This window comes from Monodelphis domestica, chromosome 1 (genome assembly GCF_027887165.1).
Source record: "Monodelphis domestica isolate mMonDom1 chromosome 1, mMonDom1.pri, whole genome shotgun sequence".
NCBI lineage: Eukaryota > Metazoa > Chordata > Mammalia > Didelphimorphia > Didelphidae > Monodelphis > Monodelphis domestica.
In genome coordinates this window covers 55,279,111-55,307,008 of record NC_077227.1, presented here as the reverse complement: position 1 = coordinate 55,307,008, position 27,898 = coordinate 55,279,111, and the positions used below count along the sequence as shown (strand labels likewise).

Below are 27,898 nucleotides of genomic sequence, written 5' to 3'. Positions count from 1 at the left end.
CCTTAACTCAGATAGACATATGACATCTGGCCCTTGAGCCTCTGCCTCGAAATAGGGAGCACTGTAGGCCCTCAAAAACGTTTGCTCTGCTCAGGCATCCCATTAAGGAGACGATCCGAGCTTGACGTCGCTGAAGCCCTTCCTCAGGCAATGGGGAGGGCACCCCGAACTGCGAGGTCCCCTCCGCCGCCACAGTCGTCCCTCAACCTCGGAACTGGCGGCCTCCTTCCGGAACCGGTCCGGCCCTGAGCTCCAGTCGTCTGGTTCCTTGGGGTAAGTGAGGGAGTTTGGAGGCGCGAGGCAACCGGGACGGGGTTGGGGAATGACGTTAGAGGGTCGCAGAGTAGAAGGCGGCGTTCTTCCCGTTGACGGCCACGTAAACGCCGCCGGGGAAGGTCGGGGCGACTTCTATGGGACCGGGCGTCCCAGGGCAGGGCCTCGTCCCGGAAAGGTGTAGGGAGAGGGTGGAGGAAAAAGTGGACGCGACCCTTTTTTCTCGACCAGTGCTGGAGCTTTGTTGGGCTTGTTCCCATTGACGCGGGCTCTGGGCCCGCCTGGCCCGGAGACGTGCTCTTTGCGACCTCTGAGCTTCATTAAACCAACTGCAGACACTTTAGCTTTTCTGTGCCAAGCACGGGACCTGAGACTCCAGAACATAGTACCATAACCATCATTCTCGCCATCCTCGTGGCGAGCATTCATACGGGACTGTAATGCACAACAATTCTGGCCCGGCGGGGTCAAGGAGGAGTCCTTGACTTATTTTCATTTTACAAATGGGGAAACTGAGGGAGGTTCGGGGACTTGTGAAGCTACTGAGAACTTGAACTCAGGGCCAGCGCTAGCGCTCTCTCCCCTGCGCCACCTCGTGGCTCCGCATTTAGAGGGCAATATCCAAAGGGAGTTCTAACGTGGGGGTTGCCAGGAGAACTATAGAGAAACCCTCGTTTCTGCTTTTCCTTGTTTCCCCAACGAGGGTTCTTCTGTCCTATCATTTCTAGTTCAGCTGAGGGCTCTTTTCATTGTTCCATGTTGAGTTGAAGTCACATCGTGCCCCAAGCAAATGAATAATGTAACTACACACACACTTTCTTTTTCTTTCTACAGCATTTTACAGCTTCTAAAGTGCTTTCACATTTTTATCGTTAGTTAATTATTCTTTGGGAGGAGAAGAAGGATGTACAGATTGCATTCTTATTTTATAGATTGGACTAGTAAGGCTCCGAAAAAGTTCAGTGATTTGCCCCAGATCCTAGAGCTTAACTGGCACTGGGGCACACTTGCTCAGTTTTATTACTGACACTAAATTAATAAATGCTTGACCAACTGACAAGATTAACATTGGCAATGCCAATGCAGATTTGATAATTGTTCTGGAACAAAAGAGTGAGGTAGAAATAAGGGTCAGAAGGTGTCCGTGCTGCAACAGGACAAGTGCCAGCTCTAGGAAGCACTTTAGAACCTGGCAAATGGCTGGATGAAAGGTGAAGCATCATCTAGGACTGACTAGATAAAGCCTGAGTTTTAAGCAGGACTGCCCAGCCCCAGGAAAGAGTGCCAAAACTGAAGACATAACAAGAAGGGTAAGGTGAGTGGAAGAACGGAATGTCTCTGCTCCTAATGGGAGAATGAGGACAGCCCTAGGGGACTGGCCAGATGCCCTTACTGGTAGGCTTTCCTTCTTTCCTTGGATGCATAAGAAGCCCTGAACTACTGCAATATTGGCCTTCAAATCTTTGCCCCTTCTTCCCAAGACATAAATAGGACTTCTGAAATTCACTCTTCTGTTTAGAAATCTGTGGACTAAAGTTAAGATTCCCCCACCTTAAAGGCACCTCCCAAGGCACCTGCATACTGGGGCTATTCCTGGTATTTGAAAAGTTCTTCCCTACTTTCTTCACAAGTTGAGTTCCCACCCTTTTAAAAGCTTTTCCTTAAAAAGCACTTTGTTCTCAAACCTTACTTGTAGTTATCCTGTAATTCTGTATTATGTAACATATACATATTCCCATTTCCTTCTGTAAAATACTAGAAGTATTATGTCCATTTTGCAAATGAGGAAACTGTGGTTCAGACAAGTCAAGTAACTTCCCCAGGGTCAAAGTGCCAGAGGTGGGATATAAAATGCAAGTTTCTTCTCCAACTGAGTTCATTGTTCTTTCCATTGCAATGTATTGCCTATTCTAGATATGTTACTATTTAATCTCCTTGATTGTAAACTTCTTGAAGCCCAAGCTTAATCTTTATCTAAACCTTTTCCATCCCTATTGTTTACATAGTGCTCTGTACTCTTAAATGCTTAAAGTGCTTTTTTGTAGTATGAGGCAGAATATGCTAGGTGCACTGTAAATAATATGATTGAACTCCTTTAAATGATTTCAGAGGGAGACCTTAGAAGTACTGAAAAAATTGGCTAAAATTGGTTTGTAAACTCTAAAATACAATAAATCCAAATTCCTATTTGTGATGCTGTAAACATAGCACAGAACTCTGGAACCCCTGGGAGGCATGCAAGGGAAGGAATCAGTAGAGAGATTTGAAGAAATCATGTGGTTTGATGACCTGAACATTATCCCTTCTAGAATGGGATACTCAATATTATTTAGTGGCAGAGAGGATTTTAAAACATCTTTATAGACAGTTTAGACTTAGGACCTGACATTTCCATTAAGTGATACCTACACAATATTTCATAAATGGCTCATTGATGTGGTTGCTCCCATTCCCAAACTCAGGCTGTAAACCCTTACTTATCTTCATAAGTTTCTGTGCCTAAAAAAATTCAGCACCTAACAGCCTTTTGAGATGATTCTCTCCAGACTTCACTAGGTTAGTCTTTTTTTTTTTTCAAGTTTAATTAATTTGGAGTATTTTTCCATGGTTACATGATTCATGTTCTTTCCCTCTCCTTCCTGTAGCCAATGAGCAATTCCATTGGGTTTTACATGTATCATTGTTCAAAACCTATTTCCACATTAGAGTCTACATCCCCAATCATATCCCCATTGAACCATGTGATCAAGCAAATGTTTTTCTTCTGCATTTCTAATCCCACAGTACTTCCTCTGAATGTGGATCGCATCTTTCTCATAAATCCCTCAGAATTGTCCTGGATCATTGCATTACCGCTAGTAGAAAAGTTTCATTCCATTGTGCTACACTGTATCAGTCTCTGTGTATAATGTTCTGGTTTTGCTCATTTCACTCTGCATCCATTCCTGGAGGTCTTTCCAGTTCACATGGAATTCCTCCAGTTCATTATTCCTTCCATCACCAACAGATACCACAATTTGTCCAGCCATTCCCCAATCAATGGACACCTCCTCATTTTCCAGTTTTTTGCCACCACGAAGAGCGCAACTTTAAATATTTTTATGCATGTATTTTTCTTTATTACTCTTTGGGATACAAACCCAGCTGGGTCAAAGGGCAGGCAGACATTAAACTAGATTAGTCTTGAGATCAGCGGTTCTCAACCTCTCAATTTGTAGCAATGAGAATACATAATGAATATCATAATGAAAACGTTCCAAATCATAACTGTAGTAAAATTACAGTTTTGAAGTAGCCACCAAAATAATTTTTTTGTTTGGGTTCATTGCAACATGAGGAACTGTATTGCAAGGTCACGGCATTAGAAAGAAAGCAGAACCACTGCTTTAGGTGGACATATATCTCATTATAAGGCCCCAAATTTTTCTAGCTTGGTAAGAACTGCCAAATACTGTGCTCTGTTACCAAAGCCCTCTAGAGCCTAGGTTTACCTCCATTTCATTTCAAGGAATCAAGAGTGGGCTTTGAGGAACCTATTCCCCATAGAATATTTCATTATGTAGACCAGAATAAAAATCAGCTGAGTGTGGGGCAGCTAGGTGACTTAGTGGATAGGGAGCCAGGCCTGGAGATGAGATCCTTGGTCCAAATCTGACTGCAGACATGTAATAGCTGTGTGACCCTGGCCAACTCTCTTAAAAATGCCTCAGTTTCCTCATTGCCAAACAAAGTCTATATGGAGTCACAAAGAGTCAGACCAGACAGAAAAAATGACAATGATACTCTCCATTGTAGCCATTTCATGTTTAAGATTTATGACATGTTAAATTGGTTTTGAACATAACCTCTGGTGTTCATTAGGTTTTTAATACATTCTCCAACAGGAATTATATTTACAAATTCCAGCAGGGAATTTCTGCTTAACCATTAAATAAAAACAGAACAATAGTTTTCAGAAGAATACTTATTTTTTTACCCTCTAATTTCTTCTGAGAATCAATACTATATAATGGTTCCAAGGCAAAAGAGTGGCAAGGACTAGGCAATGGGAGTTAAGTAACTTGCCATGGGGTGTGACAAGGAAATCACTTTAAAAGACTGATATATATTAATTTAAGGTCGCCAAGGAATTCAGCTATGTAATTCCTAAATGAAAACTCAAGTCAGCAGTCAACCTTTTATGGAGTTTAATTACAAACAGGAGGAAGAAAGGTATTAGAGATAGAGGAGAGAGAGGGAGAGAGAAAGGGGAGAGAAGGGAATAGGGCTTAAATACCCCTTCTGTTTAGGCTGGGCCAAAAGGCCCAAGCCCTTAGATAGCTGAGGCAAAGGAAAGAGATCAGTCCCTATCACTCACGTGACCAAAGTGGAGAAACAGTCTCAGGGGCCTCCACCTCCAGCTTCCTTCAGAGCAAGCTCCTCAGAGCACAACCTCTCCAACCAACCCCCTTAGTCCTCAGACCCCGCTATCTTTAAGGAAACCATCCAGGTTCCCTCCCCTCAGTTCTCACATCTACCAATCACTGTCCATGTCTTCCCTGTGCCAATTGTGGCTCTAGCTTAACCCAGGACCGCCCAGAGGTCTGTGGCTTTGCACATGTCTGTTGAAGGTCATATTCTCAAATAATTAAATCTTGATCCTTTGCTCCAGCCCTTCCTAAATCCTGTTGCCCTGAATAGGGTGGAGATTGGAATAATTAAATTTTGATCTATGCTGCAGCCCTTTCCATTGTTCAGCAAAAGGTTTCTGTCCTAAAGTAATCTTAAGAAGGGAGGAGGAGGAACCTCCCTTGCCAATGGGGTTCACATTCCAATGTTGAAATTTCCAACATTCACAAGTCTAAGAAATTTTAAGGTTTACAGGGGTCACACAACTAGGAAGTATCTGAAGCCAAATTTGAATTTAGGACTTCCTGTCTCTAGGCCTGGCTCTCAATGCACTGATCCACCTAGCTGCCCCAAATCCATACTTCTTTTATTACAATGTGCCCTAAGGAAACTGAAGTTTCTCAGTTTAGGATCAGAGCTTTATCATCTGTCTTAGTTTAATCTTGTAGTGAAAGAATTGCTTCCTGGGAAGTCTTCCTGGCATAAAAGTTGTTTTTATTGGCAATTATTCAGGGTTTCTGCAGAGTATAATACAGCCAAACAGTCTAGATTTATCTCCGTTATCCATAGTACTAAGTTTAAAGCACAATACTTATTATTCTCAGCTGTTTAGTAGAATAGTATAGAACACACTTCAAAATGTGGGTGAATCTATAATCTTATCAATACCTCCCTCTACTGGTCTCCATCATAACCCTTCTAAGCCTTTTCATTTTGACTCACTGTTGTCCATGGCTCCCATAAATCCCTTCATAGCATTTTGGGGATTCATCTTATTGAAACCATATTCAACTTGATGGGTCTTTCCTTTAGGACAGAAGTTCTTAACCTAGGGTTTATTCACCTGCAAAGGGTCCAGTGATAGATTTCAGTAAATCCAATATGGATGGGAGGGAAATATATCATTATTTTGTTAACCTACAGTTGAAACTCAGCTTTTCCTTCAATTAAAATAAAAACAACATTCTGATAAGAATTACACAGGTTTCACCAGACTATCAAAGGGGAGCATGTTAAGAGAAGGTTAAATAATCTTTCCTTTGTGATCATTCCATGGATATTAGTGGAACACAAGACTTCTGTTTTTCCCTTCCTCCCATTACATGAGTAGTGCATATTCTCTTCTGGTCATATGTCTCTTTAATGACAATTTTATGCCACTTCTTATGTACACTTCTTTGTTGGTAGTATGCCACAGTTCATTTGTACTAACTTCTTGCATCTCAGAGTGAACTGTAATTTTTGATTCTTTATATATTGTTGTTATTCATTCATTCATTTTAGTCATGTCCTACTCATTTTGACACCTTTTGGAATTTTCTTGTCAAAGATACTGGAGTGGTTTGCAAAGGTTACATGATTTGCCCAGGGTCACACAGTTAATAAGTGCCTGAGGCCAAATTTAAACTCAAGGAGATGAATCTTTTTGACCTCAGACCTGATACTAACCACTGCCCCATTCATATGTTGTACCCTGTGCTTGGTAGATCTGTAGCATCATTGGAATGTTGATATTAAAAAGATGAGGTTGTAACAATTACAAACAAGAACAGTGAAAATGTGGGAAGAACAATAATAACCTGCTGAACCAGGTGAAATTATAATTTAAAGTAAACTGGGCCCAAACCCTTAGGAAAAGATGAGTACACACTCTTCCTGTTGTGGAAAATGGGAGTAGGTGTAGATGTGGATGTGGAACATTGCATATAATGTTAGACTTGGTTGATTTCATTAGTTTTGCTGTACTGTTTTTATTCCTCTTAATTATTTGTTTCAGGCAGCTAGGTGGCACGGTGACTATATCACAAGGTCTAGAATCGGGAAGACCTAAGTTCAAATCTTGCTTCAGACCCTTACTAGCTGTGTGACCCTAGCAAGTCATTTTACCCTGTTTGCCTTAGTTTTCTCATCTCTAAAATGAGCTGGAGAAAGAAATATCAAATTACTCCAGTATCTCTGCCAAGAAAACCCCAAAGGGGGTCCTAAAGTCAGACCAGACTGAAACTACTAACAGCTACATTCTTTGTTATAAGAGGCGACCCCAGGGCAGAGGGGCAGAGGAGGGGAGGGAAGGAAATGGATTGGAAATGTTGGTGATATAAGACCACCAAAATATGCAATTGAGCTTCCTTTATTCTTTTATCTGGAATAATACTTTTAATGATTCCACGTTCCAGTCCACTTTTCATCCTTTTTTATTTTAAGACCAGGTCTCACTTTTTGATCCTGAGCAAAGTCATTTCACATTGGTTTACCTCTCTTTCCTCATCTGTAAAACAAAGAAAGAAATGGCAAATTCCAGCATTTTTGCCAAGAAAACCCCAAATGGGATCAGAGAGTTAGACATGATTAAAATAAATGAACAATAACTGCAATAAGGAATATCTGGAGAACCTCACTTTCTATAGGGAATCTCTTCTGCTTGGACTGCCCTGAACATCTGCCATGATAGTGGCAAATGCCATACATGTCTGTTTTATGCTTGGCTTGATATTAATAGTTATCACATTTTTCAAAGAATCTAATATGGTTTTCAAATACGAGTGGGGTGACTTATTTTGTGCCTCCATATATTTATATGTAAAATAAAAGATTTTGATGAAAGATTTTCCAAAGTCCTTTCCCCTTTAATGAATCTTTGATTCAGGATGTTAGTTCAAATGATTTTATAAAATTTGTCATTTAAATATATCTTTCATCAAGAATATTTGTTTTACAACTGCTTGATCACATGAGTCAATGGGGATATGATTTGGGATGTAGACTCTAAATGATCACTAGTGTAAATATCAATAATATGGAAATACCTTGATCAATGAATCATGTAAGCATGAAAAATTTTTCTTAAATAAAATTTTAAAAAAGAATATTTGTTTTAAAGAAATGATGGACACAATTATTTCAGAAAGAGCTATAATAGTTTTACATGAACTGATGCAGAATGAAATAAGCAGAATCAGGAAAACATTATACATAGTAACAGCAATATTGTGGAGTGATCCACTATGATAGACTTAGCTACTCACAGCAATACAATGATCTAGGACAATTCTGAGTAATTTATGACAAAGAATGCTACCCACATCCAAAGAAAGAACTATTGGAATACAGATCAAAGCATGCAATTTTTCCTTTTAAGTTTATTTGGGGATTTGATTTTATGTGGTTATTCTTTTTAAAAAATGAGCAATATGGAAATGTGTTTTACATGATAATATATACATCATGCAGATCAAATTGCTTGCCAGCTCCAGCAAGGAGGAAGGAAGGGAGAGAGACAATTTAGATCATATTAACTATGAAAAATTTATGTAGAGATATTTGTTATTACATAAAATTTTTAAAAAATGAAATATCTTTATAATTTTTAAAAGAATATTTGTTTTAAAGAAGCAAAAAGTAGAAATTAAGATCCTCTACAATATTTTCCACACAAAAAAAAATTATGTGAACCATAGATCCTTTATTGTTTTTTTTTAAAACCCTTGCCTTCCGTCTTGAAATCAATACTGTGTATTGGTTCAAAGGCAGAAGAGTGGTAAGGGCTAGGCAATGGGGGTTAAGTGACTTGCCCAGGGTCATACAGCTGGGAAGTGTCTGAGGTCAAATTTGAACTTAGGACCTCCTGTCTCTAGGCCTAGCTCTCAATCCACTGAGCCACCCAGTTGCCCCACTTTATTGTTGATAGAAGCTTTTAACTGATAATTTGCTGCATTCCATGTATTCCAAAATCACTCTAGTATTTTGACACCCAGATAGAAATGTGAGACCGTATCTGAAAGCAAACCTCAGAGATAAACCCTAAGGTTGGATCAGGTGGAAAATTTTAGCAGTTAGATGCTGTTAATCTCTTCCATTGTACATACTTTAAAAAGCCATTTTACCTGCTATTCTTAAAAAGTAAGCCCACTAAACTATTACTTACTATTATACTTCTATATTAACATATTGTGGTCACTGAAACCATGACTTATCTTACTGTTGAGTAACTATTTTGATAACAAATAACTATTCAAAATATGCTAGGTGATATTCTTTAAGAAGAATTATTACATAATGGATTGAAATAGTACTGGAATCATGAACTTTCATAGTCTACTTCCATTGGTGTGACCCTGGGCAAACTATTTATGTCAGTGCTCCCAGAAAACTCTTAAGACTATAACAGAACAGTTGCTAAACTTCATTTGTACCAGGAATTTTTTATGAGTTTTCCATTGTGATGAAATCATGAATAAGGACTGACTAAAACAAAATATTATTTTTAAATAAGAATTTTAAACTAAGAATTTAGGTGCATAACTTCATTCTGCTTATAGAGACCTTAAGGTTAGGTTAGATCTATATTGCTCTGCTTTTGTACCATTATACTATTGATTATACTGTTGGCCCATCTCTTAAGACCTTACTAAGTCCCCTTGAATTATATTTCAGGTGGTTTTGATAATTTCACAAAAATAACTGATCATGAGTCTCTATAAGGATTTGCTTTTTTTTTTTAATATATTTTTTTATTTTCCCAATTACACACAACAATTTCCAACACATATTTCCTGAAATTATCAGATACAAATTATCTCCCTCCTTTCCCTTCCCCCTCCTGAAGATGTGAAGCAATTTGATCTGAGTTATACATGTTTTATCATGTAAAACTGACTTCCATACTGGTTGTTGCTGTAAGAGAACACTCATATAAAACAAAAATACCAAAATGAAAACACAAATTAAAGTTAAAAATAGCATGCTTTTATCTGCATTCCAACTCTTAGCAGTTCCTCCTCTGGAGGTGGATAGCCTTCACTTATCCTGGATCACTGAGAGTAGCTAAGTCTTTCACAGTTGTTCATTGTACAAAATTGCTGTTACTGTGTGTAACTTTCTACTGGTTCTGTTTATTCCACTCTGTCAGTTCACATAGATCTTTCCAGCTTTTTCTGAAATCATCCTGCTCATCATTTCTTATAGCACAGTAGTATTCCATCACCAACATATTCCACAATTTTTTCAGTCATTCCCTAATTGATGAACATCCCCTCAACTTCCAATTCTTTACCACCTCAAAAAGATCTGCTTAAATATTTTTGTACAAAGAGGTCCTTTCGCCTTTGGTTTTGTTTTTGTTTTTTTAATCTTTTTGAGATACAGACCTAGTAGTGGTAATACAGGATCAAAGAGTATGCTCAGTTTTATAGGCTTTTGGACTATAAGAGTTAAAATTGGTTTTGGCCAAATATAAGAATTTTAAAAGCCGTTGTGATCGTCGTTTATAAAAAAAAAAAATTAACTCTTAAGTCATGAGGCTGTTAGTAGTTTTAGTAGCTTTATTATAGCAGAGTAGAGATTGTAAAGAGAGGGAAATGTAAGAAAAAGGTACAAAATATTGCCTAGCTAAATACCCTATAATTGTTTGGGGCGGGGGGGGGGGGGGGGAATCCAATTCAACTCTGACAAAGGCTCCCTCAGGTCCTGATCTCCAACCAGGAGTTGTAGTAGTCTCTACAGCAAGAGCCACCAATGCAGAATCAGAAAGCCAAAATCAGAATCCAAAATGGGAATGAATGACTTCCTCTTGTGTCTCACCTTATAAGCACTTTTTTCAAACTAACAGTTCTTCCACATCACATCTCAGGAGCCAATCATAGTTCTTTAATTTATCTAGCACTGCAAGTGGGATCCACTGTGAGGGTGTGAACTTCCTTTTCTAGTAAAAGGTTTTTCATGACTAAGTATGAAAGGAGGGACACTCCAAGTTCTTGATTAAGTTAAAATAAATAAAGATAGTTAAAAATTCTGCCACAGAACATAGTTCCAAATTGCCCTCCAGAATGGTTAGATTAGTTCACAGTTCCACCAACAATGCATTAACATTCTAATTTTGTCACATCCCCTCCAGCATTTACCATTTTTCATTACTGTCACATTCACCAATCTGATAAGTATGACATGGTACCTCAGATTTGTTTTAATTTGAATTTCTCTTAACCAATATGATTTAGAATATTTTTTGATGTTTTTACAAAAATCTTTAATATAATCAAAATCATTCATTTTATATCTTGTAATGTTTTCTGTCTCTTATTTTTCTAAATTTTCCCTTTCTGAATAGATCTGACAGGTATACTGTTCTCTGTTTCCCCAGAGTTTTTATGGTATCATCTTTTAGGTCTAAATCATATACTCATTTTAACCTTATCTTGTCATTTCTGTCACACTGCTTTCCAGTTTTCCCATCAATTTTTGTCAAGTAGTTCTTATCCCAAAGCTGGAATCTTTTGATTTATCAAACGCTAAAATGCTAGGGTCATTTTCCTCTAATCTATTACCTTGATTCATCATTCTATTTCTTAGCCAGTACCAGATTCTTTTTTTTTTTAAACCCTTACCTTCCCTCTTAGAGTCAATACTGTGTATTGGCTCCAAGGCAGAAGAGTGGTAAGGACTAGGCAATGGGGGTCAAGTGACTTGCCCAGGGTCACACAGCTGGGAAGTGTCTGAGGCCAGATTTGAACCTAGGACCTCCCATCTCTAGGCCTGATTCTCAATCCACTGAGCTACCCAGCTGCCCCCCAGTACCAGGTTCTTTTGATGATTACTCCTTTATAGTACAGTTTGAGATTTGGTACTGCTAGGCTTTCTTCACTTATTTTTTTTCCCCACTCATTCCCTTGATATTCTTGACCTTTTGTTCTTCCAGATGAATTTTGTTATTTTTTCTGGTTTCATAAAATAATTTTTGATAGTTTGACTGGTATAGCATTGGATAATTAAATTAATTTGGGTAAAATTATTTTTATTATATTGACTTGACCTATCTATGAGCAATTAATATTTTTTTCAATTGGTTAGATCAAGGATGTTCTTTTTCAACTGTACTAGGTACTGGAAAAAGAGTAAACCCTTGATAAATATCATTTGATGAGAAGAGTTTAAAACTTTCTTCCTGTTAAGATTAAAAATTTGGGCCAAACTGTGGCAGGTAAAAATTAGTTTCTCTGTCAAGGAGTATTATATTTTTATGAGGTTTATTAAAGATTAAGAACTTAAGAAAATACAATTAAGAAAGCACATGCCTAGGTGGGCCAAGAGACCCACTCAATTTCACTTACATCATGAGACACGTCTGCTTGGAAGCAGAAACAGGAAAAAGATAAAACCATAGGCAGAGACTCTTTAAATAATAATTTGTTCTCAGCCCAGGTGAGAATCTCAGTGAGATTAGAGGGCATCTCAGGAACTAGAGCAAGGACTTCTGGGGATTGGAGTCCAGGGTTCAAGTCTCCGTTTTTACATTCCCCCAGAACATGATCCACAGTCTGTTCCTCATAAACTGTTCCGGTGACATCTTCCTAGAGAAGCATTGGAAGAGTGTCGTGAGCCAGTCTGTCTGTGACTATTTCTTTGAAGCCCAGGAGAAAGCTGCTGATGTGGAAAATGTGCCACCTGTCATCTCAACACCTCACCACTACCTCATCAGCATCTATAGAGACAAACTCTTCTTTGTATCCGTCATACAGACAGAAGTGCCACCACTCTTTGTCATCGAATTTCTGCATCGAGTCGCAGACACTTTTCAGGTTGGTTATTTATCATTTGTGTCCTAAGCTACTTTAGTAAAGTTTTTACAGACATAGGATATAAAGACACCTAAGTGTTGCTATGTTCTTCATTTAGTGTTAAACCTCTGCTCTTGAGTTTTGTTTCACTTTTATACTTTCTGTTAGAGGCTTAGTGGGTAGAGAGCCCAGGAAGACCTGGACTCCAACCCAGCTTTGGACACGTGCACCAGTCAACCTTTCCATGATTTAGGCAACTATCTAGGGCTCTGAGTTGGCAGAGAAGAAGTCAACCAGCACTTGTAGACAAGTCCTTGCCAAGAGCTCCAGACACCAATGGAATCACAGGTTTAGACTCCATCCCTCTTGTGTCTTAAAGAAAATAACAGATAAGGCTCTTTATACATGTGAATTTTTTACACACATGTGAAGAAAAACCCAATAACCCAGCGTGATTATTATTTTTATGGCCTTTGCTAATATATAAAATTATAGTTCAGTATAATTTATGATATTTAATATAAATTAAATTGTCTTACCACATTTGAAAAATACTACAAAAATGTTAATAGTATTGAGAATAGTACATAGAATTATAACTTAAGTGTTTCTTCTGTTTTGTACTTTATTACAGTACTCAGACAAGGATTTGTGTTCATTAAAGTAAGCTCGTCCATCAAAAGTAAAATGGATTTGCTTTCCTTCATACACTATTATATACATTTTATTAGGACTACTTTGGGGAGTGTTCAGAGGCTGCGATTAAGGATAATGTGGTCATAGTATATGAACTCTTGGAAGAAATGTTAGATAATGGATTTCCCCTGGCAACTGAATCTAACATCTTGAAAGAACTGATTAAACCACCAACAATTCTGCGCTCTGTTGTCAATTCTATTACAGGTATGGTAAAGTACAGTGCTTTTATAAAGAAACCTACAACAGTATTAAAACTAAATAGATTTTTACTAAAATGATGGTCCAGTACATGCATCAGGTATTTGTATTGATTCAACAGATGGTTCAGTTTAGCATTAGAATAGTCCCTCTCTCGTAGGAGCTTATTTTCCTACTGACGAAACATTTTTGAAAAATAGGAGGCTGTTTTTAGTCTTTTTCAACATTACAACACTATTACTGTATCTTATCATACGTGGGTTCTCAGATATGGATTTGTGTTCATTAAAAATAAAAGCAAACTGGATTTGCTTTCTTTCATACACTGTTATTTATATCCAATTATTCCAACTATACTGGGGAGAGTTCTGAGGTTGTAGTGAAGAATAATGTGGGTCATAGTATGTGTAATACCTGGAATCAGTAAGTCCTAAGTTCAAATATGACCTCAAATTCTAGTTGTGTACCCTGGGCAAGTCACTTAACCTCTGTCTGTTTCAATTTTCTCAACTGTAAAGTCAGAAAGCATCCTCCTCGCAGGGTGGTTGAGAAGATCAAATGAAATCATAGCTGTAAAGCACTTAGCAGAATATCTGTCTCAATAGACTCTTAAATTTTTTTGTTTTTTGTTTTTTTTTTTAATTCTTGCTTTCTGTCTGTGTAACAACTCTTAAGACAGAAGGGCAAGGACTATTTAAGTAGAGCTGAGTGACTTAACACATAGCCACACAGCTAGGAAGTGTTTGAGGCTAGATTTGAACCCAAGTCCTCAGACTCCAGGTTTGGTATTTAATCCACTATGACACCTAGCTGCCCCAGAAAAGTGTTCTAAAACCTAGATACCCCTAGAAGGGTTTCATCTAGCAGTATATATCATATCCAATATGCTAGACAGGTGAAAGCCCTTCTTTCAAAGTATTCTTGCTATCCTGGGTCAAAATTATTTTTTTTTAAGTAGGTGGTCAGTCAGTCAAATATTAATAACCTTCTAAGGCACAGTATTTGTGTCAACAAAGAAGTTTAAGATGGAATTTCTTGCCTATTGGAGTTTACGATTGAATGAGCAAAACATAAACATGTTAAAATTTAATTAGCAATAGGAGACTTAAAAGTTACTTATCGGGGGCAGCTGGGTAGCTCAGTGGATTGAGAGCCAGGCCTAAGATGGGAGGTCCTAGGTTCAGATTTGGCCTCAGACACTTCCCAGCTGTGTGACCCTGGGCAAGTCACTTGACCCCCATTGCCTAGCCCTTACCACTCTTCTGATTTGGAGTCAATACACAATATTGACTCCAAGATGGAAGGTAAGGGTTATTTTAAAAAAAAAAGTTACTTTTCTTCCAAGAAGATGAATGAATGAAAAAACATCTATTATGTGCTCCTTAAATCTTTACACATAGTACTTGAATACATATGCATATTTGTATATTTATATATATAATACAAATAGATTTTTATACATCAACATAAATGCATAAAGAAAAACTTATATTCTGATAACATAAAAATATCTTACAAAAAGAAATGCTTCTGGTTGCATACTGTTTTTTATTTTCACAACACAACAAACCTACCTCTTCCTAGACTAACATCACTCATTAAAATTGAACATATACATTGATTATTAAATTCTACAGCCAACTTAACACCTATAATGAATAGTTCCATTTTTCCTTTGTGTTTCTTAATCATTCAGGGATTTTGTTGTCCATTATTATAGCATCAGTTTGAGAAAATTAGTCTTAAAGGTATATGCCCATGGCACACTGGAGAAGAGTACTGGTCTGGGAGACTCTTCTTCCTTAGTTAAAATCTGGCCTCAGACACTAACAGTATGACCTTAGGCAAGTCACTTAACCCTGTTTGACTTGTCCCCTTTATTTGTAAAATGGACTAGAGACGGTAATGGCAAACCTCTCTAGTATCTTTGCCAAAAAAAACCCAAAGAAGACTCAGACATTACTGAAAAAATGCTGAACAATAAACAACTTGACAGTATGAAGTTTGCGATTCATTGAGTATGCAGGTGTGTGTGCGTGCATGTATGCGGGGGGGGGGGGGGGGAAGAGGGGGGGACAACACATGTATGAGCATGTTTGTGGGTGTGATGTCCCAGATTTGATCCAGCACCATTTCTTCCTCTATTCTAGACCCAGTTCATTATCTATCTATATATCTCTTATCTAAGTATATATATATTGATAACTCAAGTCAGCTGTGCCCAATTACATGGCACAGTGTGTCCATGAATTTTCATCTTTATTTTTCCAGGTCTAATATCTTGTGCTTTATTTTTACTGAGGTGTCTTTATAATGTAATTTGTATGCTATCACTAGCAAATAGGAGCATTTGGAGATCCTTGCCACAGGGGGGAAAAATTCTTGTTTTGTTTGAGCCTTACACGGCATCTTCCACAATCCTGGAGAATATTGTCATTCCTTGTCTTGTACCTCCCATGAGCTCCAAACTCAGAGAAGAGCTAGACTATACTCTTCATGGAGTCAGGGGTAATATGAATGTTGCCACAATATAGACCCTTGTCTAAGGAGAACCTTTTTTACAATTGCATTTTGCTCTTTTCATTCAAGTTCTTTACACAGCAAGAGCTTAGAGTTTATACTTGCCGTTTTTATTTTTTCAATCACTTGTAGAAACCATTTGTGACAATTGTTTTCTGACATTTTGCGATTCAAATTCTCTTCCTATCTGCCCTTGCTCCTTTGCAAGGGACCAAATAGTATGATATAAGTTATACCACTGCTTATAGGCAATACATATTTCCATATTCCCTATTCTGTGAAAGAAAACACATCCTGCACATGTATAATTTAAAAAACTCATGAAAGAAATAAAAGTGAAAGGTGGCATGCTATAATGTGCAATCAGATTTTTTAACTTCCTTCTTTGGTTGTGGATAGCATTTATCATGGGTCCCTTGGGGTTTATCTTAGAGCCCTGTTTGGCAGATAATAGTTTCATTGTATCATATTTCTGTTACTGTATAGATTGTTCTCCTGATTCTGCTGTCTTCACTTTGCATCCCTTCATATAAGTGTTTCTAGGCTTTTCTGAACTCGTTGTGTTAATCATTTATTATGGCACAATAGTATTCTATTGCAACCATATGCTATAATTTGTTCAGCCATTCCCCAGTTGATATACACTTCCTCAGTTTCCAGTTCTTTGCTATTACAAAAAGTGTTTCTAAACATATTTTGTACAAGTAGGTCCTTTTCCTCTGTTTCTGATCTCTTTGAGATATAGACCCAGTAGTGATATTTCTAGGTCAAAGGGCATGCATAGTTTTCCTTTGGGCATTATACTTATCATGTGGCTTTAAAGACTTGCTAATTTTCTATTAAAAATGGTCTCCAAAAGCCTGCCCCTTCCCTTTCCCTCTTGGGTTTCCTGCAGTATACTACTCAGGGTGCACAGAAACTTTATTATAGTAATTATTACTGTGTTAACATGTAAAAATTAAACACAATTTTTAAAAAGTAGAAAATAAGTGGTATAAAATATATTTCTGTCATCAATTGAGGGGGAAAGCACACCCTACTATTTTTCTTATAGGTGCATAGTGGAGTTCTATGATTTTGTGTTGGATGCTCATTCCAGTTTCAATCATAGTCTCCTTTTCAGTCAGTAAATATTATTCTAGAGTTGCTTAGAGCCCCCCACATCCCCTCCTTCCCCCCCTACCCCCCCCCAAAAAAAAAAACACCATATCATCATGCATTCAACCTGGAGAAATGCCTTTCTGAATTTACCTGGGCTGGTCTTTGGACAGTAGACGTACTGCCTGTCACTAAGCTCACTCTTGGAGTCTTTCCACCTTAGTAAGACCTTCTAGAGCTTAAGATCACTTTTTAAAATTATAATTTTTTATTTTACTTTTAAACTCCTTGGTCTTAAAATAAATACTAAGTATCAGTTCCAAGGCAGAAGAGAAACAAGGGCTAGGCATTTGGGGTTAAGCGACTTGCCCAAGGTCACACAGGACAGATTTGATCAGTTATGAAGCAAAAACCTTGATCTTCATTTGAGGGCTTGATAATGTCCCAAATAAGGGTGGATTTAGTAGAAATGAAAAGAAGTGGGTTGGTGCAAGAGATGCTAAGAAGGAATACTGAAGTTCCTTGTTCAGTATGAGGATAAGGACTTCAAGATTTCACTTGTTTCCAAATGACTGAACATTAAGTAGTTCATAGCTAGAGAGTATATGTTCTGATATTTGGACTTAGGTTGAATATTAATGATTTCTCAGTATCCTACTAATGCCTTGGCTAAATGATGTTAGCCTGGATGTGAACTGCCTAGCTTTAGCTAAAGCAAGAAATTTTACAAATCATCATCATGAGAAGAAAAACACATTTTAGACTCCAAGTCATCTAGTGATTAAATGTCACATTGTTCCTGATAAGCTATCAAGTTTGCTTCTGTTTAGTCATTTCAGTCATGTCCAACCATTCTGTTCATAACCCCATTTGAGGTTTTCTTGGCCAAGATACTGAGGTAGTCTGCTATTTCCTTCTCCAGTTCATTTTATAGACTAGGAATTGTTAAGTAAATTGCTCAGGGTCACACTGCTGCTAAGTATCTGAGGCCTGATTTGAACTAAGGAAGAGGAATCTTCCTGACTCCAGGCAGTGCAGCTGGGCTCTGTATCCACTCTATCAGCTTGATCAAGATTACTGAGGGCTTCACAACAGTTACCCTGGAAGATAAAATGCAAATGTACTCATTTTGCAAATTGAGAACCTTAGACTGAGATTGACTTGGAATCACTGAATGCTTGTAACTTTCAGCAACCATTTTCAACTTCCATTTTATGGAGTTGAGGAAATTGAGGCCAGGGTACATTAATTCAGCCAAGGTCATATGCCTAATAAGTGTCACAGGGGGATTCTACTTCAGGTCTCTTGACTCCTGGTCCTCTTTCCATTCTTCCACATTGCCTCTCTTGAAGGACACACTAATGATTGTATTAATCTTAAGCCAAGGAGGAAAGGAAAGGAAAAACAGTGAAAGACAATATCACTCCTTTTGACTCTGCCTATGGGAGTTATCTCCCTGGCTTCATCTTGATGGAGTTAACCTTACCCACCAAAGAACCAAGTTGTCTTGACCTAGTTTGCTTGATTCTCAGTGAAGACTCTCTATAGAAAGTTCCAAAACAACTAGTCCCTTCTTTTATCTGGCCATAGACTGAGATTTGGATTAGCTCCTGGAATCAAGTTAGGGGACTGTTAACACTCAGGAAGCAAACAGTAAAGTAAAGGAATACAACCTGATTTGTCCTGGAGCAGAGGATGACATGGCTTCTTTCTTCTCTAAAAATTTCACCATATTGGTATAGATGCTTTCAACAATCAAACACATATAGCCAAGGTTTAAACACTAAAGTTTATGTTCTCTTAATAGTTTTTTTATTAATCAAGTTAGGGAAAGGTTTTTCTGGTGACAGTTCTACGCAGGTATTTTTAACCTTCTCTGATTTCTAGGCAGTAGTAATGTTGGAGACACACTCCCCACTGGCCAGCTTTCCAACATCCCATGGCGTCGTGCAGGTGTGAAATACACAAACAATGAAGCTTATTTTGATGTCATTGAAGAAATAGATGCAATTATAGACAAATCAGGTAAGAGCACAAACAAAGCAGAATGTACAGTTGATATCACAGGTTCTCTAGTAAAAGGCATTGACCCTATACTAATGATTTTTAAAAATCCATTCTTAATTTATTAGAATCTTAATTTTAGTAACTCGTTAGTTAAAAAGCTATTGAGCATGTATAATTTAATGTCTACCTTAAGACTTACCCTTAATTTAGAGGTGGCTGTGGTTGTGGATGAGGTCAACCTATGTAAAAAGTGTAGAGGCTTTTGTTTCATGTTGAATAAAATATGGTGGGGGAAGGGGTGAAGCCTAGCACCAAAAGGCCTTATGTAGCAGGTAGCTGTTTTATATTCTTCCCAGTCACAATTTGGGGTTGCTCTAGTAGGGCCTGAAGACCCTGATTTCCTTAGGACCCTCTCCCAAGCTTCTTAGCTGCCCTACATTAAGAGGTTGTCAATGTTTAACAGGAAGGCCCATGGACTCTCAGGATCCAGGACAGGGATTCAAGGTCCCTTGAATCCCCAGGAAGTGTGGCCCTAGGGTTTGGGGAGAGAAGGGAGGGCAATAACCCCTATTCTTCCTAGTGTTCTTTGAGGTCTGCCACATTTCTCAGATCTTTTTTGGTTTTTATTACCACTCCTTGCCACATTATAAAATGTCTTAGAATGGATGCTAATTATCAGTTCTAGGGCAGAAAAGCAGTAAGACCTAGGTAGCTGGGGTTAAATGTTCAGGGTCACACAACTAGGAAGTTTCTGGGGGCAGATTTGAACCCAGGAACTCTTATCTCTAGGCCTGGTGTTCTATCTGTTTTGCTACCTGGCTCCCCTCCCCTCCTTTAAAATTTATTTATTTAGAATATTTTTTTCATGGTTACATGATACATGATTTTCCCCACCCCCTTGATCCCCCTTCCCAGAGCTGACAAGCAGTTCCACTGGGTTATGCATGTATCATTATTCAAAACCTATTTCCATGTTCATATTTGCAGTAGAGCAATCTTTTATCATTAAAACCCTAACCTTGTGATTGAGCATATGTTTTTCTTCTGCATTTCTGCTCCCACAGTTCTTTCTCTGGTTGTGGATAGCATCTTTCTCATAAGTTCCTCTAGATTGTCCTGGGTCACTGCATTGCTGCTAGTAGAGAAGTCCTTTACATTTGATCCTGCTACGATGTATCAGTCTCTGTGTACAATGTTCTCCTGGTCCTGTTCCTCTCACTGCATCAGTTCCTGCAGGTCATTCCAGTTTGCATGGAATTCCTCCAACTCATTATTCTTTTTTAGCACAATAGTATTCCATCACCAACAGATATCACAATTTTCCTAGCCATTCCCCAATTGAAGGGCATCCCCTCATTTTCCAATTTTTTGCCACCACAACGAGCGTGGCTATAAATATTTTTGTACAGTTCTTTTTCCTTATTATCTCTTTGGTGTACATGCCTTTTGCACTTAGTTCCAAATTGCCCTCCCGAATGGTTGGACCAATTCACAACTCCACCAGCCGTGTATTAGTGTCCCAATTTTGCTACATCCCTTTTTTTGTCTTTTAAAAGGGCTACTTACAACATTTATGCTTCATGGCCATTAGCTTTAGGAGTTGATAGAAGAAGTATATAACCCATTCTATTAGAAGACTGATTCTGAAAGTGTTTTGTAGCCAGTGTGGTATAGCCCTACAATATTGTTTGATGCTGAAATAAATAAATATGCTATTCCTCAGAAAACAATAGCTTCCAAGACAAAGTTGGAAGAGGCAATAAGGAAGCTGAGGTCATGTAATGGATTTTCTTTTCATCAAGCTGTTTACTAAGGTGCAGAGCTGTCAGCCTGCTCAACTCCCAAAGGATATCTCCAGATCTCCAGTAACTCTAAATATCCCCAATCAAGAGGGAGATTCAAAGGATCATAGCAAAACTGTGCTGTTTAGTATTTTTTTCCCCCCTTGCTTTAGGTTCCACAGTCTTTGCAGAAATTCAAGGTGTCATTGATGCTTGCATTAAGCTTTCCGGAATGCCTGATCTTTCCCTTTCTTTCATGGTAAGTTTTATTTTCCTTATCCAAAGTCTTGTGAACTTGGCAAACTCAGAGTATCAAGCAGCCCTAATGTACCCAGAATGATCAAGTGAAATAGGAAATACTAAGAGTGGTTCCTAGGTCTTCGTCCTGGCAGCAGTGATTACAAATGCATCACTGAAATAATTCTAGAGCAGTTCCTCAGAAAACAGTTAAATCTTAACAATAAACAATAATTGAAGCTGACTACCCAGCCCCACCAGACTTTTTTAATGTCATTTTCACCACATAATAATTTTACTTTACTGCTTATAAAAGATGCATTAGTTTCTTAAAACCATTTGATTTTTCTACTTTGCCCCAAGATGTGTCCTTGCATTTTCGTCTGTAGTCATTATATCTTTTTTTCTTGTAGAACCCAAGGCTTCTAGATGATGTCAGCTTCCACCCCTGCATTCGTTTCAAACGCTGGGAGTCAGAAAGAGTCCTGTCATTTATTCCTCCAGATGGAAACTTCCGACTCATTTCCTACCGTGTCAGCTCACAAAAGTATATATATATATCTATATATTTTTTTTAAACCCTTACCTTCCGTCTTGAAGTCAATACTGTGTACTGGCTCCAAGGCAGAAGAGTGGTAAGGGCTAGGCAATGGGGGTCAAGTGACTTGCCCAGTGTCACACAGCTGGGAAGTGTCTGAGTCCAGATTTGAACCCAAGATCTCCTGTCTCTAGGCCTGGCTCTCAATCCACTGAGCTACCCAGCTGCCCCCAAGTATATTGTTTTAATAGGGTTATAAGCTACTAATCTGCCTTGCTTGGATTCATTTCAGTCTGTTGGTTGACACTTTGACTTAAAATATTCTTTTTACCCATCCCCTTTGAGTAAGCAGCCAGGAAAAAAAAATTCAGAAAGATGAGTTTTAATCAAGATCAAAACAAGGGAAGATAGGCCTTTGGAAAAGCCTGTATGCAGACTTGAGAATCTTGAGATTTTTCCCATTCTGTGGTCTAATAGCAATGTTAAAGATTCCCTCAAATGTCCCCAAAGAGACCTCAGTAAACAAATATCATAGTATTTTCCTCTGGGCAGAGTTTGAAATGAAATATTCTGTGATAATGTTCTTGGAGATTTGTTCTTTCAAGGCTTAATCCCCTGAAAGTAGCAAAAAATATCTGAGAAACAAGTATAATGCACACTAGCAGGAAACTGCCTGTTAAAAAGGGGGAACAAGTTTTTAAAATTAAATTATATAGACTATGGAATCTCTCGAGTCTTTGATCTGGAAGGATTTGGGAGTGGGGGGTCCCAGTATGCACACAGGGCACGAATTGGCCCAACTTACTGGACTTACTGGGCCAATATGGTACCTAGCACTACAGTGCAAGAGCAACCTACCATTTTAACTATCCTATTTCATAGATAAGGAAATCAAGATTCTGGGAATTAATCGTCCTATAGTGGGTTGCAAAGGATGGTCTTTCACATGTGTGTTCATATAACCACACAGTCCCTCTCTTCTTCCTCTCCAGTTTAGTGGCAATTCCAGTGTATGTGAAACATAGCATCAGCTTTAAGGAGAACAGCTCTTGTGGCAGATTCGATATTACAATTGGACCAAAGCAAAACATGGGAAAAACAATTGAAGGAATCACAGTGACTGTTCACATGCCCAAAGTTGTATTGAATATGAACCTAACTCCAACACAAGGCAGCTACACGTTTGATCCAGTCACCAAGGTGAGGTGCTTATCTGGAATTCATCCATAGCCACAGTGATTGTGCAGTCAATTTGTGATTGTTTTCTATGGGCAGGGTCTACTTCAAACCTAAATTTCTCATTCATCAACTTGAGTTCTTTGGCATCTGTGTAAGCTGAGAATGCTGCCATCCACAAAGGCTTCTGTGGAAGAGGCATGAAGGAAGAGAGAATTTTATGCATGTAAGACAGAAAGCTTTTTCTATTACACTTCCAAGCAGAAAAAAGATACTTGTCTGACTGAAGTCAGACCTTAGGGGAATCAATTCTTTGTTCATTCTTTGAGTAACTAATATCTAGTAATCTAATCGTGGGCTTATAACAAAAACTACTTAAGGAAAAGAGAAAAAACCTTGGTCATTGTTAGCAAATAAAACTTGAACTTTATTCCTTTACTAGTTGTTGATGAAAATTGACTTAACAAAAGCAAAGGGAAAATAGGCATATAACTGTGTTCTTTCAACAGATATATTACAATTTCAATTTTTTACTTATTGAAACTGGTCATTATAGCAGAGAAATACAAATATTTCTATCTTCCAGAAAGCTATAAGGAATCATATTATTCCTCTTCCAAGATCACAGTACTTGCTAGATGATGCTGCTTGGCAGAAAGAGGAGTTGGGGGACTAATGTGGAAGAGGCATGAAGGAATAGAATTTCATGCATGCAAGACAAAGTAAAGGGCCTCAGCTGTCAATCAAAAAAGAACATTCCAAATAGAATGTTCCCAGGAAAGACAGTTGCAGAATCAGGCCAAGCTGAAGGGGGAAGAAGCTCTGAACTGGACCCCTGTTAGCTTCTGTCCTAGGCTGAAGGACCCTTGGGGAGGCTTCTGGAGCTAGGCTGAGAAGTTAACTTTTGTTGGTGGCTTAGAGTGTGAAGAACTGATTGTATATTTGAGATTTGAGTTTGAAAGAAGATTAAACAGTTGTCCTCCCATCTCCCTGACAGATTTTTGTGTCATAGCTGTGACAGGACTGACATTTTCCAAAATCCTCCTAACACTCCTTATAGATTAGGGATAACCCTATCCCTCTCACCTCAATTTCCATCCTTGTCCTGTTTTTCCCAATAAATCTCCTTACCTGAGAAAGAGGGGGAAAGTATCTTCTCTAAGCCTCACAGTTCACCTTTGAGTTACGTAGAAAGGTGGCTGACTAACGGGGGAAGGGGAAGGGTGGCAGGAGGGTATGGGTGGAAAACTGGGAGGTGAAGGGTGGAGGTTAGGAAATATCTTGATCTATTAGCCATCAGTAGTGGTCAATAGGCAACCCCAGAGTATCCTCTTTAGTAGTATCTCTATCTCTCAAAAGTATCTCTATCTCCATAACAACTAGGCACCCTGAGGTTTCCCCTAGTATCTCTCTAGTCAGCCAAAGTATCTTATTTATTACAACTAGAAATATCTCCACAGATTATCTCTTTAATACAATTGATTTTACAATCAACTACAACTTGATGTTAAAGTCTCATTAACAAATTCATCCAATGTGAATCCATGCTTCCATAGCATTCTAGGTGTTTGTGTCTGTCCTATTTATGAATTTGGAGTTTAATGCTACAAGGTTAGGAGTGTTCTTGTTGTTGAATTACTTGTTCTTCTTTTGCTGAAATAACTTATTTTCTATGCTACCCCAAGACTAGCCTTCATTCTCATAAGGTTCTATTTGGAATGTTCTTTTTTGATTGACAGCTGAAGTCCTTTAATTTGTCTTGCATGCATGAAATTCTCTCTTCCTCCATGCCTCTGCCACACTAGAAAGGAAATGAGGAACTGAAGAAATAGCAGGAGTACAGCTGAGCTTTATTTAGGAAACAAACTGGTCTTAAGACAAAGTAAATACCTGTTCTTGACAACTCTGAATTTTCCACATTCATTAGATTAAAATAACATATGAAAGCTGCACTTTTTACATATAAACATGGTCTCTTGCTGTCTAAGCAAGTGTCCACACAAGTATTCTTTTCTTCCCTCCTAAGATATACATGGTACTTCTCATTGTATAATTATTATTTTTGTGAAATTTTTTTCAGATGAGTATTATAAAAAATAATTCACTGCACCATTTTATTTCTGATGAATGAATCTGTTTTGTTTTTTTCAACCCTTACCTTCTGACTTATTATTGATACTGAATATCAGTTCAAAGGCAGAAGAAAGGTAAGGGCTAAGCAACTGGGGTTAAGTGACTTGCTCTATCCACCAAACCACCTTGCTGCCTCTCTGGCCCTTTTCAGTAGCTTAGTCATTAGCTCTCTGACTTGAAGATAGTCAGTTAAGGAGGACCTTAAAAATAACAGATGCCAGTTCCTTCCTTGTAGAGAAGAACAAAGTAGCCCCTAAACCTTGAGACTTGTTTAAAGTCTTATAGCTGTTTGTGACAGAGATAACCCTAGAATCCAGGAAGAATCCAGGTTTCCTGCTGTCCAGGCCAATTTTCCTTCCTTCACATTGTTCTAAAATGGAACATGTACCTTTGTAGAGAGTAGGCTTATGTTATCACTTTCACTTTGAAATAATTCAATGATGCATGGATAGTATACTTTTGTTTCTATTTGTAAAGGTCTTAACATGGGATGTTGGGAAAATTACCCCCCAGAAGCTCCCAAGTCTTAAAGGATTGGTGAATTTACAGTCTGGAGCCCCCAAACCGGAAGAAAACCCAAGCCTCAACATTCAGTTCAAGATTCAGCAACTTGCTATTTCAGGTCAGGATATTACAATGAGTTTCCTGTACTTTCATGGGGTGAGCTCAATTGATGGGAACTGCTATATGTCTTTCTCTAGAAAACATCACAAACTGATTTTTTCCACACTAATTTTTCAGGTACCACTGATAAGTAGCAACACCATTAGCAGAATAGTTTTCTTTGAAGGATCATAGCAATAAGTGACCTGGCCATGTTGCTCAAGCACTAAGGTAGAATCAGTATAAAAGTAGAATTTGTAAAAAAAAAATAATAATAAAGAATTTTGTGAGTAGATAACAAATGCTCAGCTGAGACTGTATCATCTCTGTATGGCAGGAATCAGGGCAGGGAGCAGCTTGTCAGGTTAAACCTCAGGTGCTCATCCTATTGTATATTTATTCAGAGCTGCATGTTTATACTCTCTTCCTCTTCCCTTTTGCCTCTTTACACAGGCTTGAAAGTCAATCGCCTTGATATGTATGGAGAGAAATATAAGCCATTTAAAGGAGTCAAATATATCACAAAAGCTGGGAAGTTCCAAGTGAGGACATGAGAAGAGTCCATTAGTTCCACAAGATCAGTATCAGTTTTCCAAGTGTCATTACAATCTGCTGCTTAGTGACTTCGGTTGCTGTTAGGTACCAAGTGGGTGGGAAATATTCATTATTTACAACATTTATGTAGAACGTCTTCTCTCAAAAAGGTAGCTTAGTGGTTGGAATAGATTTCTTAAAACAGCTTTAAGCTAAGGAACTCTTTTCTGATGACTTAGCTTATTTTTAAACTTGTGATTAAGGAATGTTTCAGAGCCAACAAACAAATCGTGCTTGTTTCCACAGGCACATAATGGTTTGGACACTATACTCAGCAAAGCCAGGCAAGTGGTCATTCTCAGACCTCTCTGTCCTCTGGTCCTGATCTTGACCTGCAAGAGGCATGGAAATCCCTGGGCACTAGCCAGACTCTGTGGTCATGTGATAGCTGTAGCCAAATGTTATTCTCACTGATCTTGATGGTCCCAAATCAGTCTCCTCCCACCCTCCCCAAACAGTTTACAGCAGACTGCCTCTTCAAGTGTTTGCCTTACTCAGCTTTTCACTTGTGCCATTAAGCAAGCATGGTAGCAAAGGCCCTTCCCATATAACCTTGATGGGGAGCATTGCTTCATTTTCATAATACTGGGTTTTGTATTTTTATAAAGGAAATTTTTATGTGTAGCTCAGATTTACTTTGATTTACAGGGACACCTTGCTGCAGTAAATGCCACCTAAATTATGGGCCACAGATTTAGCTTTTAGCACAGTAGAAATCATTTGTATCAGAGGGGACAAATGCTTTAATGAAAATACAGGGGAACACTCCATAAAGCAAGCACAAGATTTGGAGCTTCTGTGCAAATGAATAGCTAAAGATTAAATAGCAACAGAATCCAAATCCTTAACAGAGGTCTCTTAATATTTCCTAAGTCTTAGCAGAATGGCCCTTTTGCCAGTTATCCTTGAATGCCTCGTGTCCACAGAAAACCATGTCCACAACATCACGTTCTTTCATGAAAATAGAGGTTAGACTACTTCATTATATTTATTTAGCATGTTTTGCTGAGATTAAAAGTCATTTTGTAATAACAGACATGAGTGATGTGATTGACATCTCGGGCTGCTAAAGCCCAAGTTGAGTTTTGTCCAACTAGGGTTTGAAAGATATGACCATGGAGGTTTTGTTTGATTAAATGTGAAAGAATAAAGATATTTGGGGAGGCTAAGGGCTCCTTGATTGTTTTTCACATGTTGCCAATCAAACTATATAATCAAAACACCTCACTTCAGATTCTTTCCTCTCTCAGCCCCAACTGTTTCCTAACCCTGTCAGTCAGTACTTTTTAATAGTACTTTTATCACTCAAAATCTAAAGATCAGAGTTGGCTCCAACCTGACTAATAACCCAAAAGGAGATAAGACTATTAGAAAAGGGATGGCACATAGATACTAGTTCAAACTTAATGTGTCTTTAGATTTCATTTAAATTTCTAGGGTAATCCCAATACTGCCAAACCTTACTTATCTGCTTGCTGTGTTACCTCAGTTCAATTGTCTCTGAGCTTTTCTGCCCAGTGAGCCTTCAACCTTCTGTACTCTTTCTATCCCTTGTCAGAGTTCCACAACTGGGCTCCTTTATTCCATTAGAATCCTTAATTTCAACATTTCCATGTACTGTTAACTGGAATTGGGCATTTTTCTTCCTGCAACATCTTTTGCATAGAAGCCCATGGTATGCAAGTAGTTTTCCTTCCTTCTAGAAATTCCTTCTGCTAAGCTTTCCCCAATGAACTCTTTTGCTTTATTCAATAATTATATTATTTAGTAGAATTAGATAAACTTCAGGTGGGGGATCTGATTCCTATGTATCTTGCCAACACTGGCTGCACTATTAAAGAGATAAAAGCAATGAGATGACTGGTGCAGAGTGATTCTGT

At 38.2% G+C, this 27,898-nt stretch overlaps 1 protein-coding gene across 1 annotated transcript; it reads left to right on the top strand.

The window, feature by feature from the left end:
• Positions 1 to 133: 133 nt before the first annotated feature.
• On the top strand, positions 134 to 27,873 carry AP3M1 (adaptor related protein complex 3 subunit mu 1). The gene is made up of 9 exons (XM_001364524.5): positions 134 to 273; positions 12,180 to 12,455; positions 13,166 to 13,337; positions 18,837 to 18,974; positions 20,911 to 20,996; positions 21,388 to 21,521; positions 22,505 to 22,712; positions 25,299 to 25,443; positions 25,878 to 27,873. Exons 2-9 carry the CDS (start codon positions 12,183 to 12,185, stop codon positions 25,976 to 25,978), a joined length of 1,257 nt encoding a protein of 418 aa, XP_001364561.1. The 5' UTR covers positions 134 to 273; positions 12,180 to 12,182; the 3' UTR covers positions 25,979 to 27,873.
• The last annotated feature ends 25 nt before the right edge of the window (positions 27,874 to 27,898 follow it).